Source organism: Mesitornis unicolor, unplaced genomic scaffold (assembly GCF_000695765.1).
Source record: "Mesitornis unicolor isolate BGI_N332 unplaced genomic scaffold, ASM69576v1 scaffold24623, whole genome shotgun sequence".
Classification (NCBI taxonomy): domain Eukaryota; kingdom Metazoa; phylum Chordata; class Aves; order Mesitornithiformes; family Mesitornithidae; genus Mesitornis; species Mesitornis unicolor.
In genome coordinates this window covers 84,477-104,158 of record NW_010177108.1, presented here as the reverse complement: position 1 = coordinate 104,158, position 19,682 = coordinate 84,477, and the positions used below count along the sequence as shown (strand labels likewise).

The 19,682-nt window shown below is 39.4% G+C and overlaps 1 protein-coding gene across 1 annotated transcript in view; it reads left to right on the top strand.

Moving 5' to 3' along the window:
- Positions 1 to 898: 898 nt before the first annotated feature.
- Positions 899 to 19,682, top strand: part of LOC104538677 (solute carrier family 12 member 4-like) — a 30,973-nt gene continuing 12,189 nt past the window's right edge. The window contains 11 exon segments of the mRNA XM_010181963.1: positions 899 to 944; positions 4,096 to 4,190; positions 6,303 to 6,434; positions 12,158 to 12,304; positions 12,895 to 12,949; positions 13,285 to 13,415; positions 13,867 to 14,108; positions 15,980 to 16,194; positions 17,165 to 17,329; positions 17,413 to 17,511; positions 19,362 to 19,419. Of these exon segments, the coding sequence (XP_010180265.1) occupies positions 899 to 944; positions 4,096 to 4,190; positions 6,303 to 6,434; positions 12,158 to 12,304; positions 12,895 to 12,949; positions 13,285 to 13,415; positions 13,867 to 14,108; positions 15,980 to 16,194; positions 17,165 to 17,329; positions 17,413 to 17,511; positions 19,362 to 19,419 (1,385 nt within the window).

The following is a 19,682-nucleotide window of genomic DNA, read 5'->3' as shown; positions in this document are numbered from 1 at the left end:
TTTGGAGTTGTTCCAGATGCAACAGCCTCTCAAGTGGATTACAGTGAAGTACAAAGGTTGTTTTTATAGTGTTTTTTTCAGCTGGCAGTGACACAGGTTGTATTACGAAAGCTCCTAAGTTATGTGCGTTCCTAAATCCAATTTCTCAAAAGTGACTTGGCATCTTTAATTACGTAGGCATTCTTGGTGATTGCATCTACTTGTATAATGTAGATAAGTCTCAGTGTGATGTGTGCTGGCATCCGGAGGACCTTTTTATGAATGAGCAGAACAGGGGGGGTTCTGGTAATTATGAGCTGATTAGGATCTTTCAGTTAGTATTTACTTATGTATCTTATATAAACCTCCATTTCATCACGTTGACGCTCTTTTGTGATACTGCGTATGATATGTCCATTCATGGGTAATCATATTAAAAAGTATTGAAGATGGAAAGAAATACATCACTGTTTTCACTTGAAAGCTGAAATGCCTGGAGGGCTAACATCACAGAGCTGTACTTTTCATACTGTTAGCAGGTTTGAAGTGCTCATTCCAAACTCAGCAAGCAGCAGATTTGGGGCACACGCTTTTCTGATAAGTGTGCAAACAGCTTGCAGCGTGCCACTTAAATGTGGCTGGGTTTGGATTTCACAAATAGCATTTTCAGTAAGATCCTAACATTTGTATATTTTCTCAGCATTGAAAGGATTATAATGCCAGGATTATATCAGTGTCGGTTTAGCTTTCTGTAAGAAGCCCTTTTACTTTTGCTTCCTGAATGAGATCAGTCTCATTCAACATTGCAGCCAGCAGTCAGTTTGTCATTGTGGGAATACAATATTGAACTTGTCTGATCCTCAAGACTTCACAGAGAAGGCATTTACTAAAGCATGTGCTAAGAACAGAGAGAAGAATAATGGTAAACCAAATTACTGAAGATGGCAAAGAGCTTTTACTAAAGGGTAAGTACTTCATGTTGATATTGATACCTATTATAGTGTTCTGAAACTATCAGTGTAACTTAACTGAAGAATAAAGTAGTTTCGCTTCTGAAGCACAGGATTATTAAATTGCTAAATGTTTTGAGTTGTGTAGTACCAGTCAACTTGACTGGTAAAGCTGTTCTCTAGTCTCGTTTTGCAAAGTCCAGTACAAGTAACTTCACACATGTTTATCTAAGGTTGTGTCAAAGATCTGTGCTGAATTGTGCACTTAATTCTGTGCCTTGTTGCAGCCTAACAGTTGCATAGGTTTTTGCCTGGAAAAGCTTTGGCTGTTTCTTTCATGTAGAACACAAACAAATGCAGTTTTTAGAACTCTGAACTGTTTCAGAGAAAACATATTATCAACAGTACAGCTTTTTGATTTACTTTTTTTGGTAAAACAGTGCTTTGTCTATGTCACTTATGTAGATGCCAGAGCTGATTATAAATATGTATGTGGTCTCTTCAGTGTGGTATGTAAGGATGTTTAAGAAGCACACCTTTGCTTCTTGGGTAAAATTCACTGAACACGAAACTTCAACAATAGTGTCAGTTTAACAGTGAGAGAAGTAAAGCAATGTGTTAGTCTTAAAATGGTGAATGAACACATATTCTTAAAATGCAGATTAATGTCAATAGTTTGGCCTTTAAGCTGCAGTTTCTGATGAAAGCGTGTCCAGGTCTGGCACAGGAGAGTTCAGTGTCGTCAGTGTAACTGATGGTTTAGCTGTGTTTAAAGTACAGAGGATCTCTTTGCTGCCTGAAAGCTGTCCAGGTAAAGATCTGTCCTTTCATTCCGCTTTCTTTTCCTCTCGTACAGCCTCATTGTTGCGTGGGTTGTTATCTAGTGCAACTTTGGCCTTTGTTTTCATAAAATACTGGGTCAGCCTGGAATGTGCAGCTCATGCTTTCTGCCACTTTCAGTGAAAAAGACTTGGTAGCCCAAGGTCTTAAGTGAAGGCGTATTAACAGATTTCAGTTAATTATTTCATTAGCAGTGTCTAGTCTGTAGTGTGAAGGAGTTTTGTCTAACTACATGCAATGCTGTTTATTTCCCATGTCTGCAAGTTCTGATGGAAATGTAATACTCCTAATAAAAAACAAACAAAACAACAAACACCTAAAATACCCCACCCCAACAACTTAGTGTAAGCTTCCAAAATATTTTGAGAACAGCTGTGGGTTGTTTTTTTCCTGAGCTTGAACAGTCGCTATCAATCTTTTGCTACTGCAAAATAACAAAATTCTCATTTTCAGTTTTGAAAAACCTGAAAATTAAATCTTAAAACATTACTTTCTAGTTTTGCATGAAAAAAGTGCTTTGGATAATATCGACTGCTTTGTAGCTGAAATGGAAAAGAAGTGTTCCTCGTGATCAGATTTGTGATGTCAGCTGCCTCTTCTGCTGCTACAGATGAGTTTGTAATCAGAATTTTAACTTTGAGATGCTTCGTGTTTCTGGCTAGCTATGTGTTGTCCATGGAGAAACAAACTTTTCTAATAGGCTGTGTTTTATTAATGATTATTATTTTATTATTTGTAAATGAGATCTCTACTTTGGACTGTTACTGACGTTGGATTAGGATATACTAGGAGATATTAGCTCTTATTCTGCCTCAGAAATTAAATTACATTGAGGAGAAGAGTGCTGGGCTTTCCTTTGAGCTGGTTTTCTAGTAAATATCTGCTGTTTGTCAGTTATGAAAAGGTAAATAAACCAGTGGCTTTCTTTCTTTGTCAAGCCTAACATTTCAGTTCTCACTCTGATTTGCGCTAAAAATCTTTGAGGAAATTTAGCCCCTCAGTTAAGATTTGGCTCCTGCTATTTCAGGCGAGGAGGATTATGGCAACTCTGCATGCCATCACCACAGGTCATAGCCATACCTGGAGCCAAGCCTTTCTGAGAGTCTGTGTATTCCTCGTGAGATGCTGTGATGGGAGCGCTGATGTGTGTGCCTCTGCCAACTTTCCTTTGGTTAGCTCACATACGGGCCTGTGAAAGCAGAGTGGCATGTTTGTGATCAGTGTGCAGCCCCCTTGGGATTTTTTTTTTAAATGTTTTAAGCCTTACTGCAGCCTAATCAGCATTACTGTATTTTCACTGCTTCTGTGATCTGTGCTGCCCAGACTAAACCTGGTTGCACTATGTCCATCTGTGCTTTCAGCATGCTTCAACTTGTCAGGTAGACAGAGCCTCTGTGAGAACTAGGTGAGAGTCTCTCTGAGTCAGTCATGTCCAGATGGAAAGTTGTGAAGTTGTTTTAAGATGTACTTACTTCCACTTATTTTGTTGACTTGATTACCTTAATGACTGAAAAAACGCACCAAAAAAACCAGTTGTTTAGTGTCTTGCTGCTTATGTATTCAGTGTACAATACTTCTTTAAGCTGCAGTATTTTTGTTTGAGATAATAATTTTTTCTTTCACTTTCACTTTCTGTAGTGGTTACTTTTTGTAAATTTCAAAAAAAAAGTATTCCTTGGATTGGTCCTTTCCTAAGGAGACACTCCTGGAAATCTCTTTGGTTTGTATTGGCTGAAAGAGCAGGGAGTGAAGAGTTACAGGGAAAAGAAAGGCATTTCTTTCGCAAGCAGAGTGTAGTGGGAGTCACAGGTCCGACAACTTTATTGTTTGTTTGTTTCCCCTCCACAGCTCATTTTCTACTATAGTGCCCTTACATTTTTTTTAAGTTACTACTTTTTACAAAAAAAGCGCTACTGATCTTCTGTTACATTTTCAGACATTGTTCATTGCCTATGTGAATGCTTTGCTCTTGCTGTACCCTATGTTAGGTTTTAATTTAAAGACATAAGAAGTCTGAAGAATGCACAGTCTAAATGTTCCAAATACAATAATGGTAAAGGCGTCGTGTGTTGTAGCTGTGACCCTACTTGTGAGTTTTAATTTGAGGTAACTTTTAATTCTATTTTAATGAAAACAGAGGAGTAGAAATACAAATACTCTCAAATACCTTGAGAGTAACGCCTCTGATATTGGTAACAGTGCGTAACTTTAGATACTAAAAAGAAACAGCTTCGATTGACCAAACAAGTTTATTCCCTATGTTTTGTTGTCAAGGGATATCTGTCTTTCTGCTCTTACCAAAACCTGCTTCTTTTTTTCTTTGCAGGTCATGGCAACCATAAAGAAAACAGTCCTTTTCTGAACAGTACCGAAGCTAACAAGGGAAGTGATTACTATGACAGAAATCTGGCCTTGTTTGAGGTAATTTCTAACTGTTTTTCATAATTCTAATGTGATTTGCGATCTTCCAAAATGGGAGGTATTAAGTAGAAGACAGAGCATTGCAAAGTTCCAGGCAGTGGGTCAGTACCTAACTCTCACTGCATCACAAATCTAAGAGCCTTTGGTGTGTTTTAGGGGTAATATCTACTAAGAAGCAAAATACAATGGTACCAGAGGTGACCTGAATAATTTAAATAGTGAAACTGTGACACTGTGGGCTAATTGTTGTGAAAATTAGCACTGGCTGATTTACCACGTTAAAAGAAGGACCATGTTATTCTGCAGGAAAATGCCTAAATTCAGGTACTCAAGTTATCCCAAGTATCCTGTCTTATGACTGTAGTATATCAGTAATAGGGATTTCTCTCTCACATTCTTTTTTGTGGTTGTATCTGTTGTCCAAGGTGCCAGTAGGCAGAGAGATGCTGTGTGATGGATAAAGCTCAGATATTGTGACTGCTTGGGACTGTGAGGTAGTGACTTTCCATATGGAAGACCAGACTCTCCTTTGGGCAGCCAGTTGGAGCCACACCAAGTCCAGCAGAATCCTCCTCCACATCCTCACCTCTCTGGCACTGTATGAAGTGCAAGCACATAGTGGTGCACTAAGACCAAGTTTCTAAAAACGGTTTTCATTCAGGTGCTGGGGAGTGGTGTCCAGAGTCTTTGCATGGCTCTGCAGCTGCTCTCCAGCTGGGTTACAGCTTCACAGCAATACTGGCAGCGTGTACCTTTTGTTGCCCATTCTGGGAACTCGGTGTGGGGCAGCCCGAGCTGGCTCTGCACCCCATCAGGTTGGCGCCTGCAGAGCTCAGCTGCATGGCATCCAGCCTGGACAAATAGCACTGATTTGCTGCTAGATAGGAACTCACCATGGAAATGCAGCAACCGTGTTTGCAGGCAGTGTGCTTGAGCTAGAAGACTGAAGCATGCTCCCAGCTGTGGAGTCTCTTCCCTCCAAGGCACGGTAATTTTGTGATCAGCATAAACCCACTTGCATATTGTGAAGAGTTGGCACTTAGGTCGTAGCTGCTGCTGGTCACACACCTGCCTTTTTGTTAGGGTATGACACAGTACCACACCAGGGTGCAGGCTCTTGCTGTGGTACTAAAGAGGAGGAGGAGGAGCAGAGAGCTTCCCAAAGGCTGTGCTGCTCAGCTGAACAGGCAGCGTGTGTTGCCTCAAGCTCTGGAAGGGATTGTAATCAGGTGAACTGCAGATGAGATCAGAGGAAAGAATAAGAAAAGGGACGTTTGAGGTCAGTTTCTGCCATCAGGTACAAAGCACATAGTGCTACTGATCCTCCCAGAAACTGTGTGAGATGATACATGAAGATGTGAGAAAAATCCAAACAGTGAAATGTATTTGAATTGGTTTTTATTTCCTGTGTAGAAAGTTGTTTCTCTTTACCACTCATTACTTGCTGTGTGATTAGACATGTAAGACATTTTAATTTCAGAGAGAAAGGGAAAGGGTATGATTTGTTCTGATTTTTGTTTTCTTTTTATTTTTTCTCCTTGAACTTACTTTCATAAACAGAAGGTGGATGGGATAAATGTAAAGGTGTGAGGCCTTCGTACATATAGCTTCTGGAATTTTTATGTAGACCCACATCAATTAGATTCTGGTGTTTGAAAAATGTAAAAAAAAAATAAATAAATCAGAGAGCATGCATGCCTGCAATGACTGGAGTTTAATCACCAAATCTCTGATTTATTTGGCAACTTGACCTTTTGAAAAGTATATCTGTTGATGTAAGCTGACATTAGAGAGACATGCGAAGTACACGTCCATTTTCTTATGGTCCCAAGGCTCAGACTTCCTCTTTATTGCTGTAATTCATGCTTTTCAGCACCTAAGGAGAAGGGTGGAGACCCATTGGCAAGCCTTTTCCTGTCAGAATTGCTCTGCTTTCAGAAAGTGAAATCCTCTCATCGGTGGTTCAGGCACCATGAAATATTCTGTCATTCCCTCAGTGATTTTCCTGGTGTGTTCCCTGACAGCTTCAGGCATGCCAAGGAAGGCATGACCCAAGCTGCCCTTTATAAACGCTGTGAATTGCAGAAGTTAACTACCTGTCTTCTTCCACAGGAAGAACTCGATATACGACCAAAAGTGTCATCTCTGCTTGGCAAGTTGGTCAACTACACAAATCTTACCCAAGGTGTTAAGGAACATGAAGAAGCAGAAAGTACTGATGGTTCCAAGAAGAAAGTATCAAAAGTAAGTAAAGATTCTCTCCATGCCCAGCTGATGAATGGGATGATTCTTTATGTGGTTTTTGAGGACCTGGACTCTCTTTGGCAGGAGCCATGGCAGTGTTGCAGAGAAATAACATAGAACTCTGTAGGTGACCAAAGTGTTGTAGTGGTTAAGCACTGTGCATTACAGTGCGGTTACCTACACTTGGTATGGATTTAGATAAGTAGGTTAGGCTTTTAGTGGTGACTTGAATAAACAACAAAACAAAAATCCCATCTTTTTCCTAGTGCTGTTTTAGCTACCCAGCGGTATCTGACACATCTGTGCAAGCCTGGTAGGTATGACACAAGACACACCCTTCTGGAATGGTGGGTGGAGGTCAGATTGGACACGGGGGCAGCTCAAGTGTCCTTGTGGTGTAGTCACTTAGGCAACTGAATTCTGCCCCAAGGGATCTGCATTTAGATGGCCAGCCCATTTGAGCTGGCCTTGTAGTAACCTGGTAGAAGGTGGGGTTTGATCGTTGGTAGTTAGATTTCTATCAGGAGGACTATGTATGTGTAATTGTCAGCCTCTAACTATCAAAGCAGATTGATTATTACCCTAGCAAAGATGGAATGGAATGGAAGGGGATATAGTCCTTACTATTTTGAGACAGTTCTGATCACTTTTGTTGTTTATATCCTTATTGATTGCCTGACCAGACTACCAAGGCAAGACGCAGCCTGATCTGAAAGCTAGTCACTCACTTCCCCGTTGGAAAAATAGCTGGGAGAATTTGGTGATGGGTTTGCAGTGCAGTTGGTTAAAGCAAATGGAGTGTATCTTCATAAGGTAAAAATGGGGCAAATAACAGGAAATTGAGAAGTTGTTTTAAATCCCTGGCAGAGTAGCATGTAAGGTTTGGTGTTAATATTTCTACATCTAGATATGATTTATGTAAACACTTGTGTATTTTCAAACTGTTTACTACCATACAAAAGAACTGTCCTTGTTAAAGCCATGTTTCTATGGTAAAATAGAGTTTGGGCTTAATACCTGGGTTGTCCTGAATTATTCCTTCCTGTGTCCCAAAAATGTGTGTTTGCAGACTTCTCAGATGTTTTTTGTTGAATGGATTGGGTAACCACTCCAAAAGTGACAATATCATCCTGTGTTAATATCGCAGTGTTTTCTGTGTAAACACTGCAATTTCCTTAAGTGAATCTTTGCCTAGTATGTCTGTCTCTAAGGTAAATTACATCAGCTGCAATATCATAACTGTAGTTTGGCTTTCTTCTCCCTCTCTTGCCATCAGCAATATGAAAGTTTAAACTTACTGTAGAATATAAGAAGGCCAAATAATAACTTGGCCAATAATTCAACCATTAAGAACAGGAAATTCAAAAGCAGTGACTGTACTATGCTATGGATTGAAGGTATACGGAAACTGTGCAATGGGATTCTTCTACACATTTGTTTTTAATCATCTTTGAGGTATAAATCCATGTGCTGCTGATACCTTATTGCTCCCATTTGAGCATTAGTACAGAAGTGTGAATATCCACCCCGGCGTGAAAGCAGGTTCTGTTTTAAGTGCCAGCATTGTTAACTGACTCACTGCTGAACGCTGTACTGGGTGCACCCAGCCAGTGTGACAGAAGGTAAGCTGCCTGTCCTGATGTCTCACTGACTGGAATTGGCATCTCATGGATAAGAACTGAAGCAAGGATGGGGAGCAGATTCTAGGTCTGGTATTCAAACACTGAATGAAGAAAGCAGTCTGTTCAGTAAGTGAATATGTAGTTCTTTATCCGAGCAAGTAAGACAGGTGTCTTAGTGAATACCTTTTTGTGACCTAGCACACCTCGACCCGCCAAATCATATCCATTCAATGATAAATAAATCCAACCCCAAAACAAACCATAAAAAACCCCAAACCAACAAAAAAACCCGACAGAAACAACAAAAAGAGACAAAGCAGTTTTCTGCACATGAAATGGTCACGTCTCTGAGGGATGGGTATCAAAGAAATGAGATCTCTTCCAAAGTTTAAGCTGAAAGGACTAGAGAATTATGTGCTTTAGCTTGTGGAGCCCCTGCTTTCTGAAGTGACAAGACCTAAAGAGACCTGAACGTTTCTGCAAGCTCTGAAAAATATATTATATGGCTATCTTCTTTCTAAATTCTTAGAATAATTGCAGCAGAGTTTGTGGAAGATGGAAAATAAGATCAGGACAATTTCGCTGCAAAACAGCTTAATATAAACTTACTACCCTGTTTCAACATTCCCATTAGATATTTTTGGTAGTAGCATTCTGTGTTAGATACACATCAGATAAAATTGACACTACCTCTTGTAATAGGGTAGAAATTGGGTTGCTTTTTATTTTTTCTAAATACAGTCTTTTATTAAAGCACTAAAAAGTCACAGCACTATAAAAATATCCCCTTCTCATGATGGAAAAAGTTAGATTGGCTGTTTTGGTTCACATATCTTTAATACGGCAGTTCATTTCTGTGTTGCAGTCTGTCCTCGTGCTGCAGAGCAACCGCAAGAGCTGTCATAACTCATCAGTGCCCTGAGCCCTGCAGCCAAATGCTTTGGTAACCCATCACGCTGTCACAGTGGAAATAGTGTCCTTCAGACTCAGATCAATATTTGCATCAATTATGTGTCTGCAGCTGATCAGAGTGAATGGGAACATGATCTGCATCACTGAAATTGAGACTATTTTCCAGATTTTTCTGTCCCTTTTTGGTTGGAACCAAAACAACGTTCTTCAAAATGTCCTTGTGTTTTATTTCCTTTATGCAGTATGAGGTGTTTAATTTTTTTCATTTGGAAGCTGTTGAGCATAATACCCAATACCCTTCCTATTTCTGATTGCATTCTGTTGAGACTTCGGCACTGGTTTAGTGTCACTTACTGATTATGAGATGCTATTAAAAAGGGTCATATCACTGTGGATAACTGGTGTTAAATATTTCTGAGTACAAGCTGGTTCAAGTCGTGTTTGTGAATCATTCTTTCATACCAGTATTTTTTATTCCACAGGGTAAGAAAACCCATAGTAAACTCTTATGCCCGAGGTACACTTAGTAATACTGTGGGTTGGGTTTTGTCTGTGGGCAGACACTTAGGCATTTCCTAGTCTGCTCTTCTGTACTCTCATAACTGTAAAACTAATGCACAATTCCTCTGTGGCTGACATTAGCCTGTAAATTGATACGCTTAAGAGGCTGCTTAAGGGTGGGGAAGAAGATGAGGAGCAGCAGAGCAAAGCTGCAGGGACCACTTAGAGCAGAAAACAGGAAAGAGCTGAGCTAAGGTGAATTCTTAGGCAAAGGAAGCAGGTGTTGGGAGATGTGTAAAGGGCAGGCTGAAAACTCACCTGCTCTGACAGTGCTTGGGAAGCTGTTATACAGAATATGTAACAACTGTGCTCTGTTTGCTGCTTCTGCATGGGAGCAATAGGTTGGGCTTCTTTCCTTTCCCTAGTTGCCAGTTTTAACAAACCCGTATAAACTCCTTTACCTCTGAGATGCCCTCACATCCGATAAATTCACTTGATGCTGGTTGTTGGGTTCAGAGATGTTGCGAGGGGGGTTGACTGATGGATGAACGGTCACATAAAATGATAAGGAATGTCTCTTTAAGAGGGGCAGACAGTCCATTAATGTGGCGATAAGAAGCCCTTATGCAGGGCAAAGTCTGTCCAGTGCCTGGCAACACTGTTTAGTCCTTTCTCAGTTAATGTTTGTGCAGTTGAAGACACAATGTGGATCAGTTGAAGGTGTTTGAGTCAAAAGTATCTAAACCTCCCCTTCCTGAGGAAACAGGTACACTAGAATGAATACCCTGAGAATAATTTCCTGCACTGTAGCAACTTGCTTAAAAATCCCCTTACGCGGATCAGGATACTTAAGTACAAGTGTAATTTCTGTTAGTGTCAGAAGACAGCAGTTCATTTTGTCCTTAATCTTGACAAAGCTGATCAGGTTAGTTCTGTAGGATGGTAATTTTTGTATGAATGACAGGTGACATTTTAGGGATTTTTTTGTACTGTGGCATCAGAACAGCTGACAGATGTTTCCTTCTGGCCCCACACTGGTAGGTCTCATAGGGTGAGGCCATTGCACACTGTCAGCACAGGGTTCTGGTGCCCACCTTACTTCAGAAGGTTCACCTGAGTTCAAGTGTGTATGGTGGAAGTCTGGTTGGTCTGGTTTGGCTTTAGTCATGTAAGGAATTCAAAGCTGACTTCGAAAAATTCAGTAAGCAATTTCTGGCATTTCTAACAAAGAACTGTTCAGATCATGTTTTTAGGCACAGTTTTCTTGCATCTCTGGCAGGGCAAATTCCTAATGCAGATGAGGAAACTTTGAATTGTGACATGGAATTGCAAGTTGACGAGCTAAATTCCTGGATTGCTTATTTTGACCTGGTGATATTATAACAATTTGATTTTTCTAGCATCTTGCTTTGGGTAGCAAAATGTACTCTTGACTCATGTTAGATAACTAAATTTTTCCATAGTGAAGGCAAGGCAAGAACGAAGTTTTGACAGCCATTATATCACTTTAAGAGAGTAATATGCTTTTCTTAAGTACCATTGCTTTTGATTCATGACTAACTTGTATATAAGGGTGCATGTTACATATTTATTTTTGCATTTAGTTAATGTTATGTGGAGTCAAATTTCAACAAGTGTTGTCATCTCTCTTTAATGTCCTTCTCATTCAGGGAATCATTCAAGGGTTTCTTTAAATGCTGTCTATCTCTAATATATGTTTTGGAATTCAAGTTTATTTATAGAAAGAAGTATGAAAACAGATAACCCTTTGAGAAGCTACACCCTCTATTCCCCCTGTGTTTCAGTGTCCTGTGTAATTTTAAATGGAAAAGAAAAACTCAGAAAGCAGAAGCAGTGAAATGTCTTGGCAGGAGACCACAGAGATCTGGGACTCTGAGTTGCTGCTAGTGCCAGGCATGCCAGTGCAGGGAGCGCTTTTGTATTCCTTGAAATAGATCTCTTGTCATTGGCATTTTGATGTAATTGGTTTGGATCCGACGGTCCTCTGACAAAAACTATTTAGGCAAAGGATAATTCTACAAGATCCAATGTTGAGTGCTAGTCATGCAATTCCCTTGAAGTCATGTAACTAACTTGTATTTTCTCAGTCACTGTCAAAAGTAATTCAGAGTCTGATGCGAACACCATTTAAACAGAAGAAAGGTAGAACCATTAGTTCTACATGAAATATATAAAATGGAAGGAAATACATTATGCATGTTTCCAGATTGCTTCCAGATCTCTAGATGTAATGCCACAAAAGTATGTTTTCCATGGAACTGATCTGTAAACTCTGGAGAGTAGGGCAGGATCTATCTTACGCAGGGTCTGCAGCACTCAGTGGGTTTTATACTAGAAACTCTGGTTTCTAGTATCATCTAGTTTCTAGTTTCATCTCTACAATAAAACAAATACATGCAAGTTCTGTTGTTAGTAATTGGTGTTAAATGCTAAGTAGAATTACTTCAAATGTGAAGATGTAGTAGCATCTTGTTTAGAAATTCATGGTTTTGGTGTTAGGAGTTTGCTTCATGTTTTGTGGAAGTCCAGCTCAATAGTATTTATGTGTGTGTGTAACTTATGTTTCCCAGATTTCTACCATTTGAAAAACTGAAGTTGTAGGCTTTTTTATAATCTATGCTTTGAATAATCCCAGTCAATGAATATCAATGAACTTTTTTCTTCCAGTCACCCAGCATGGGGACCCTGATGGGAGTATATTTACCATGCATGCAGAATATCTTTGGGGTTATTCTCTTCCTTCGGCTGACTTGGATGGTAGGAATGGCTGGAGTTCTTCAGTCCTTCCTGATTGTATTGCTTTGCTGCTGTTGTGTAAGTATATAGGTAAAATAATGCATGTGACATAACTGTGAAACTATTGAGAAACTTGGAAAGACTGCATGGCAATGCATGTGTAAAGAAAAGCCAGATTTATGCTAGATGCTTCTGCTGTGTTTGTAGCCATGTGATGTCTTTTTTTTTTCCATTATTTTTTTTCCCCTAGGTTTTCTAAACTGGCAAACCATATCTAGTGTAGATACAGCCTTTAAAATGGTGTTTATTCAGCAAGCATCTGTTTTCTGTGCCTGTCCCAGGTCACAGCTGGCTGCTTTGCTGCACTGGCCTTGTTGGAATTTCAGCTTTGCAGATGGAGGGACACTTGCATTCTTTTATCTTGCTTTGTCTGCAGACACCTGTTATTTGACCTGATAAGGCAGTGGTCATCTCTGCAGCAGAAGTCTCAACAGCTTGATGATTAAATTTCTGCTACCCTTGTTTTCTTTCAGAGAATGACATGTCAAGGCAGAATAAATAGAAATAATGTATGCTGTATGCAGTGGCAGCTTTGCTCTGTCAAGAAATAAGTTATGCTTTAAAAAATGTCGTTGACGCAATTGCTTCCTTGTCCTTGTTTTCCCCAGACTATGCTGACAACCATATCGATGAGTGCCATTGCCACAAATGGTGTTGTTCCAGGTAAGTGTAGTTAACAAACTTCTCATTTGTGTTTAAGGAAAAAAACCAACTTCCTGTAAGCTGTTAACAAGGTTTTATTCCAGAGAAGTTTGCTTCAGCCAGGACACAAAGCCTGAATTCCTATGTAGAATTTCATCTTAGTATCAATCAGGCTAAAGATAAATTGATTTGGTTTTTAGTTACCCCTGTGCTAACAAAAAGTTACTTCAGTTGAACCCCCCAAAAAAGCAGGTACATGGTATATAATTTTGTTGTATTCTTGTCGTTAATATTTTACAATTTATAACAACAAGTAAATAAATGACAATTTTACTCTCACTTTTCTTGTTTCATAGCTGGTGGCTCCTATTTCATGATATCCAGGTCATTAGGCCCAGAGTTTGGTGGAGCTGTAGGGCTGTGCTTTTATTTGGGAACAACATTTGCAGGAGCGATGTATATCCTTGGTGCCATTGAGATTTTACTGGTGAGTAGTACCAGAGTAATCCTGCTTTTAAGACAAATAGAAAATACTGCAGTATTCTTATCCCCTATTCGTATACACATTTACAAGGTCTCCAGTTTCTTGGTGTCCAATTCTGTACCACTAGTGCTTCATTTTGGAATTTGTGCACTCTGTGGGTATCCAGAATGGATGCTCTTCTGAAAACAGAGATGAAAGTATAACTTAAAGATATGAGCTCCTCATTAATAAAGTTAGCTCAGTTGTACTGATAATAATATTTTAATGTATTATAATTTGTCAAATAAATGGGCTGTTATCCCTTGACTTTTCCTATAAACTGAAGATTCCTGGTGAAAAGCATGTTGTACATTGGAAAGTGAGGTACATTTCTAGTATAGGTACAAGATCACTACAGTACTATAGATGGAGTTCTGTTCCTCTCTTCCATCAGCTTGCTTTCTTCTTGTTTCAGACATACATTGTGCCACAAGCAGCAATTTTTCATCCATCTGGTGCCCATGATGCATCCAGTGCTATGCTAAACAACATGAGGGTGTATGGAACTGTATTCCTCATCTTAATGGCAGTGGTGGTCTTTGTGGGAGTGAAATATGTTAACAAATTTGCTTCCCTCTTCTTGGCCTGCGTAGTAATATCCATACTGTCCATTTATGCTGGAGCTATCAAGTCCATCTTTGATCCACCTGAATTTCCGTGAGTAGTACTTCCCAATTATGGGTATAGCTTTGCCTGCAGGTCTGGAAGGTGAGGTTCAATGGAAGTTACTTGAAACTTCTGCCTGATACATTGTCAAAGCTACCTTTTTGTGGATTACTTCGGGTTCTTTTAGCTGTATATAGTGACAGTGATAATCTTCTGCATGCAGAGCTCATGGAATAGGAGTTTCTTAGATTCAAATGAATGCATTATTACATTCTTTAACTGTTCTGGCAGAATGAAATCTCATGGTGAGTATAAAGATTGATGGAGGCTGACATTTCCTGCTTCCTGCAAAAACAGTCCAATATCTCAGCCTGTGGCTGTTGAGTTAAATTTTAGCGAGAATTTTGCTGGGTTATTTATGGCAGTCCTTCTCAGTAGGAAGCAGTTTGGTGGGTCCATTTTCCCCAGGCCAGTCAGACATGATGTGCTGCCGTCGTGGTTGGAAATTATGGTGGTGTGGTGCAGCTGCTTGCTGAGAAGTTGGGCATTTCTTAGGAATGTGGGAGGTGTGACTGTGGGGCCATGCTGAGGCTCCAGTGAAACTTTCCCTTGATCTGGAAGCAGATTAGTCTGCCATATGGGTAGCCCTGGCGCTGAACATAACACGTGTTCCTTGGCGTAATAGTGGTTAAATAGGGAATACAGTTTCTTAAACTCGGAGATGGAGCGCAGCAATAATGTGTATATGTGTGTTTTACCAGAAATGCAAACAGTATTTCCTGATACTGCTGACAAGAGATGAATGGAATGGAAATAGAGGAGTTGAGTCTGCATAATAAACTCACATCTTAAAGTGCTGTGACCACAGCTAAGTACTTGCAACCCTCAAGTGCTCCCTTTAGATATTTAGGGCCCAATGATTATAATGTCTTACAACAGTGGCAGGTTTACAGCAGTAAAAATAACACAGTGTCTCTGCCTCCCCCTCATTATCTCTTGGATTGTTCTTGAATATTTTACCTATCTTTGTTCCTTGGGCTGTATTTCTTTTGCTGAAGTAACCAGGTACTATATTTATTTTGAATTCTGGTGGGGAATGCTTCTCGTAAGTTACAGTTCACAGGCCTGGAAACCCTTCAAAAATAGCCTGGTCTCTTCTGTTTTCCTGGCTCTAGTGATTGATAAGACCTGTGAAACAATTGAACTTACTAAAATGGAAGAAACAATATATTTTTCCCCCCTGTGGGTGTATTTTGGCACTGGGAAGAAAAGCTGAATGAACTTTCAGTAGCAGCAAGCTGTTACATCAGCATGTCCTGTGAAACCATCTTTGGAGAAATGGATTCAAGATTTTCAGTGCTGGAATAAACTATATTTGTGGTTATGTGAAATGCAACAGGCACTGAGGGATTTTAGCAATTATGTATAGTATCTTCTGACAGGAGGAACCTTTGCTTGTTGTGGTTGAAATGTGTGTTCCTAATTCTGAAGTTAAAATGTTAGTGCTACTACACAGAAATAATGGGATAACGTGATTCCATATATCTTCAGATATTCTAAATATCTAGTAATTTGAATGCTAATATTCTTCAGATCTCTTCCACTCCAGTAGTTCTGTTAAACTGAAAACAAAAATGTTGCCTAATCTTTCCCTTTCATTGTTTAAGGTAAATTTACCAAATCCAGTAAATCACACTGATGTAGCTTTTTATACCTACCCTAAACTGTTGGAAGAGTAGCTGCATACTTCTGACCCTCAAAGGAAACAAATACACAGTCTGTCCTGTGACAAAGCTGAAGCTGAGAAATTATGTAGAGCCACTTGAAGTTTCTGTGATATGAAAGACAACTTCTGGGGAAGGTGGATTTCATTTTCCCAGTAGCACCATATAATAACCCTGGTTTTCATGTCTCCCTTCCAGGATTTGCATGTTAGGCAACAGGACTTTGTCAAGAGATCAGTTTGATGTTTGTGCCAAAACCATAGTTAAGGATAACATTACTGTGGCCTCTAAGCTTTGGGAGCTCTTCTGCCACAGTACAAACTTAACCACCGAGAACTGTGATGAGTATTTCCTGATGAATAATGTCTCTGAGATAGCAGGAATTCCAGGAGCTGCTAGTGGCATTTTAAAAGGTATGATAGAATACTTTTTTTCCCTTAAAGAGGAGGCATGCTGAGCAGTTGAAATGGGTTGAACCTTGCTGGTTAAGAAAGAGGGAATGAAGAAATGTAATGACAGTGAAGAAAATTATCTTCAATAAAGAAAACCAAGTCTTCTAATCTTTAAAAAGAGTAGGTGGCACTTTTCTCCTGATAAAGTACTTGTCTGCTGTGAAACTGATTAAATACACCTTGTGCATCTGATAATTTCAGCAGAAAGCCAGCTGTAATTATGAGCTATACTGTCACGAGCAAGTTGTTTAAAACTTTTCAGAACTGCGTAGCTGTGACGCTCCATTGTAGACAAGTTAAGATTATGTCCTGAAAGATAAGAGTACTTGCATAAAAAGAGCATGCCTCCTCCTTTGCTTGCTGCTGCATGTAGTGTAATTGAAAAGTGTTCATTATTGAGATGAGCCCCAGAAAACAGTTGCTTTGTGCAGGTGCTGATTCCCTTAAGGTTCCCTTTTTCACAGAAGCCGGTAGTCTAGTTTCTAAAATGGACTCAGCATTTATTAGTGAAATTGCAAATGCTGGCCATAGAATTCTGTAATTCTTCCACTCTCTACAGAACAAATCCATTTATATCTAGAAAGCTGGTTAATATTGCTGCTTGGGATTCTCTGCGCTATGTGTGGGTGTAGTGGTTCGTTAAAAATATTCAATGTGTTCCTTGGGGTTAAGACAGGTATGAAGTTAAAAGAATGTTACATTTAGTAATATCAAAGGATACGAGGTGCATAGACTTCTGTAGGCTACTGATTTATTGGTTTTGTTACAGACTCCCTTGAAAGCATGCAATACAAGTTTTCCATTCTTTTTGTGTTGATCACTAAATTGCATTAATTGCATTTGTAATCTTCAGTTGTAGACCCATTATAATGTGAACAGGTTTGAACTGAAACATGCTTTTCTTTTCTGTGGTGTGATAACAACATTGAAGACAACTTATGGAGCAATTATTTGGAGAAAGGAGAGATACTGGAGAAAGCACATCACCCATCTGTTGATGTAGCAGGCCAGAAGAACAACCTTCATCTATACGTGCTTTCAGATATAGCTACTTCATTCATGGTGCTGGTTGGCATCTTCTTCCCTTCAGTGACCGGTGAGAATACTGGGGCAAGAAGGCACCCTGCGTCTCTGAGCTTTCTTCTCTCCCATGGTCTTACGTCCAAAATGTATTTTCAGGTATCATGGCTGGTTCAAACAGATCAGGGGACCTCAAAGATGCACAGAAATCCATTCCTGTGGGAACTATTCTTGCTATTGTCACCACATCACTAGTCTGTATCCTTTTAAAAATCAGTAGGGTCCTGGCACGTTATAAGTGACTCAGATGAATGATTATGTATCTGATTTGTGGAACTGCTTTCAGGTGACCAAATTATCAGTGTCAGTATGATTGGCCAGTGGAAAAATAAAACAACCCAAACAGCCCTTGAGCTGAAAGCATCAGAATTATTATCCTGTTGGTTTTCATCCTCCTTTTTGTGTTTCCTTCTTTTGCATTTCTGTTGCCTTTTTTTGTTGTTTTTTTGCTAAACGGTGGCCTATAGCTTTTCAGGCCAGTGGAATACAGGTATATATATTTTTAGGATGTAGTGGACCATTAAGATAAGGCAAGGCTTTAAATGAGAGAGATTGTAAATGTTCTTCAAGTGTTTTTTGCAGAGTGGGGAAGGCTCATTTGTAGAGCCAGCTGCTCACTGATACCAATGAATTCCTGTATTTAATTTGAAGTCAGTGAAACAAGATCATCTTGCACCAGTTTACAGGATTTTTTTTCCACCTCCCCCTTGATTTTTAACACAGCCATTTAACATTGATTTAAACGCTGTTCTGTGATTCTTAGACACATCCCCAGCTGGCATGCATGGCAGTGTTAGAAACACTGCTCAGTAGTGAGCTCCACATAGCTGTGAATGACTTGTTTTCCGCCTGTTTCCACTGAGACTGGAGTACTTAATTTGCCGAATACAAGGATGTTCCTCAAACCAGGTTTCTAGGTGCTGAGTGTGTTCAGAGGAACAGCCTTTGTCCCAGTTGAAGTTGCTGGTTTTGGTGTGGGGTTAAACTCTTCAGGGCTTAGAGCCACAGGAGCTTTGCTTAGAAAAGGCTGTCTTAATCTCTTCTCTCTTGCTAGAGAAAAGATGAAGCCAAGGTCTTTCAGCTTCATCTAGCTGTTGGTATCGTAAGCTACAGCTTATCAACACAGTAGATTAATTGCCTTTTGCCTTTTTTTTATTCTGCTGTTTTGAACCTCGTTTTTGTCAAACTTTGCCAAGCTGTTAATCAGGATCCCAGCTTAGGGTGCAGCCCTTCCCAGATGTTACTTTGGGAACTGACCCTGTACCAAGAAGTCTGCGTTTCCTAGGAATGTAGTAAATATTAAAACAGGTCACAGATGTATTCCCCAAGCTCAACTGTTAAAATATTTGCAGTTAAAAACTTACTTTGTGGTGGTTAACTTTATAAGAAGATATTAATGTGCCACCCAGTGGAAGGCTTGCATAATAATTTTTAGAAGTTATTGATGTTTCCCCTTTTATTACTTTATTACTTTTATTACTTTATTTATTACTTTTATTACTTTTACTGTATTTTACTTTTACATTTCAGGGGTAGAAGCTACAAGTACTCTATTTGTACTCTCCATGCAGTAGTTGTACAGTTTAATAACAAACCAAATATTCAGAGATTTATTGGTGATGGTGAATACCATCAGAGAGCACAAAATGAGAAAGTGCAGCGTAACAATTTGCTATATGTTCGATGTAACTTTTAAAATACAATTTTATATGTAACTGCCAATTCGATCTGCTAGCATAGAACAGAAATTGATATTAAAATCTTTCTACTCTTCTGTCTGAAGATATCTCCTTTATTGTAACATTTAAAACTATCTTTTTTTTTAAATTGAAACTTAAACTAATAATTTGTCACTTGACTATTAGGAGGTGTATAGGAGTAGTGAGACATTACTTTACTCACCAGCTTTTCATGTACTTGCAGTGATGCTGCAGTGCAGATGCTGTAGGACAGAGGCACACGTTGAACTTTCCACAGTATTTTCCATGGTTGTTTTCATCTGCCATGTCTAAATAAATCCTACTTCCTTAGCACACTCTGTACTCAAGACTTCAGTTGTGTACTATTATTTGGAGCCTGCATAGAAGGTGTAGTCCTGAGAGATAAGTAAGTTTCATTGCTCCAATGCTCTCCTTTCTTTTTTGTAGGGAAGTTGTGTTCTTTCTCATCTCATGCCACTCCTCACCACCCGTCCCACCTCCCCTTTTTTTTATTTCTGGGTGCCTTTTAAACCATATTTGTATGTAAATTGTAAACAATGTTTTGTGAATCTTCTTGTATTTGATTTGAAAGAGATTTTTCATCCTATGTCTTAATTCTTTCCCTCCACTACCCCCACCCTGCCCCAAACCTATTTTGTCTTGTGCTGA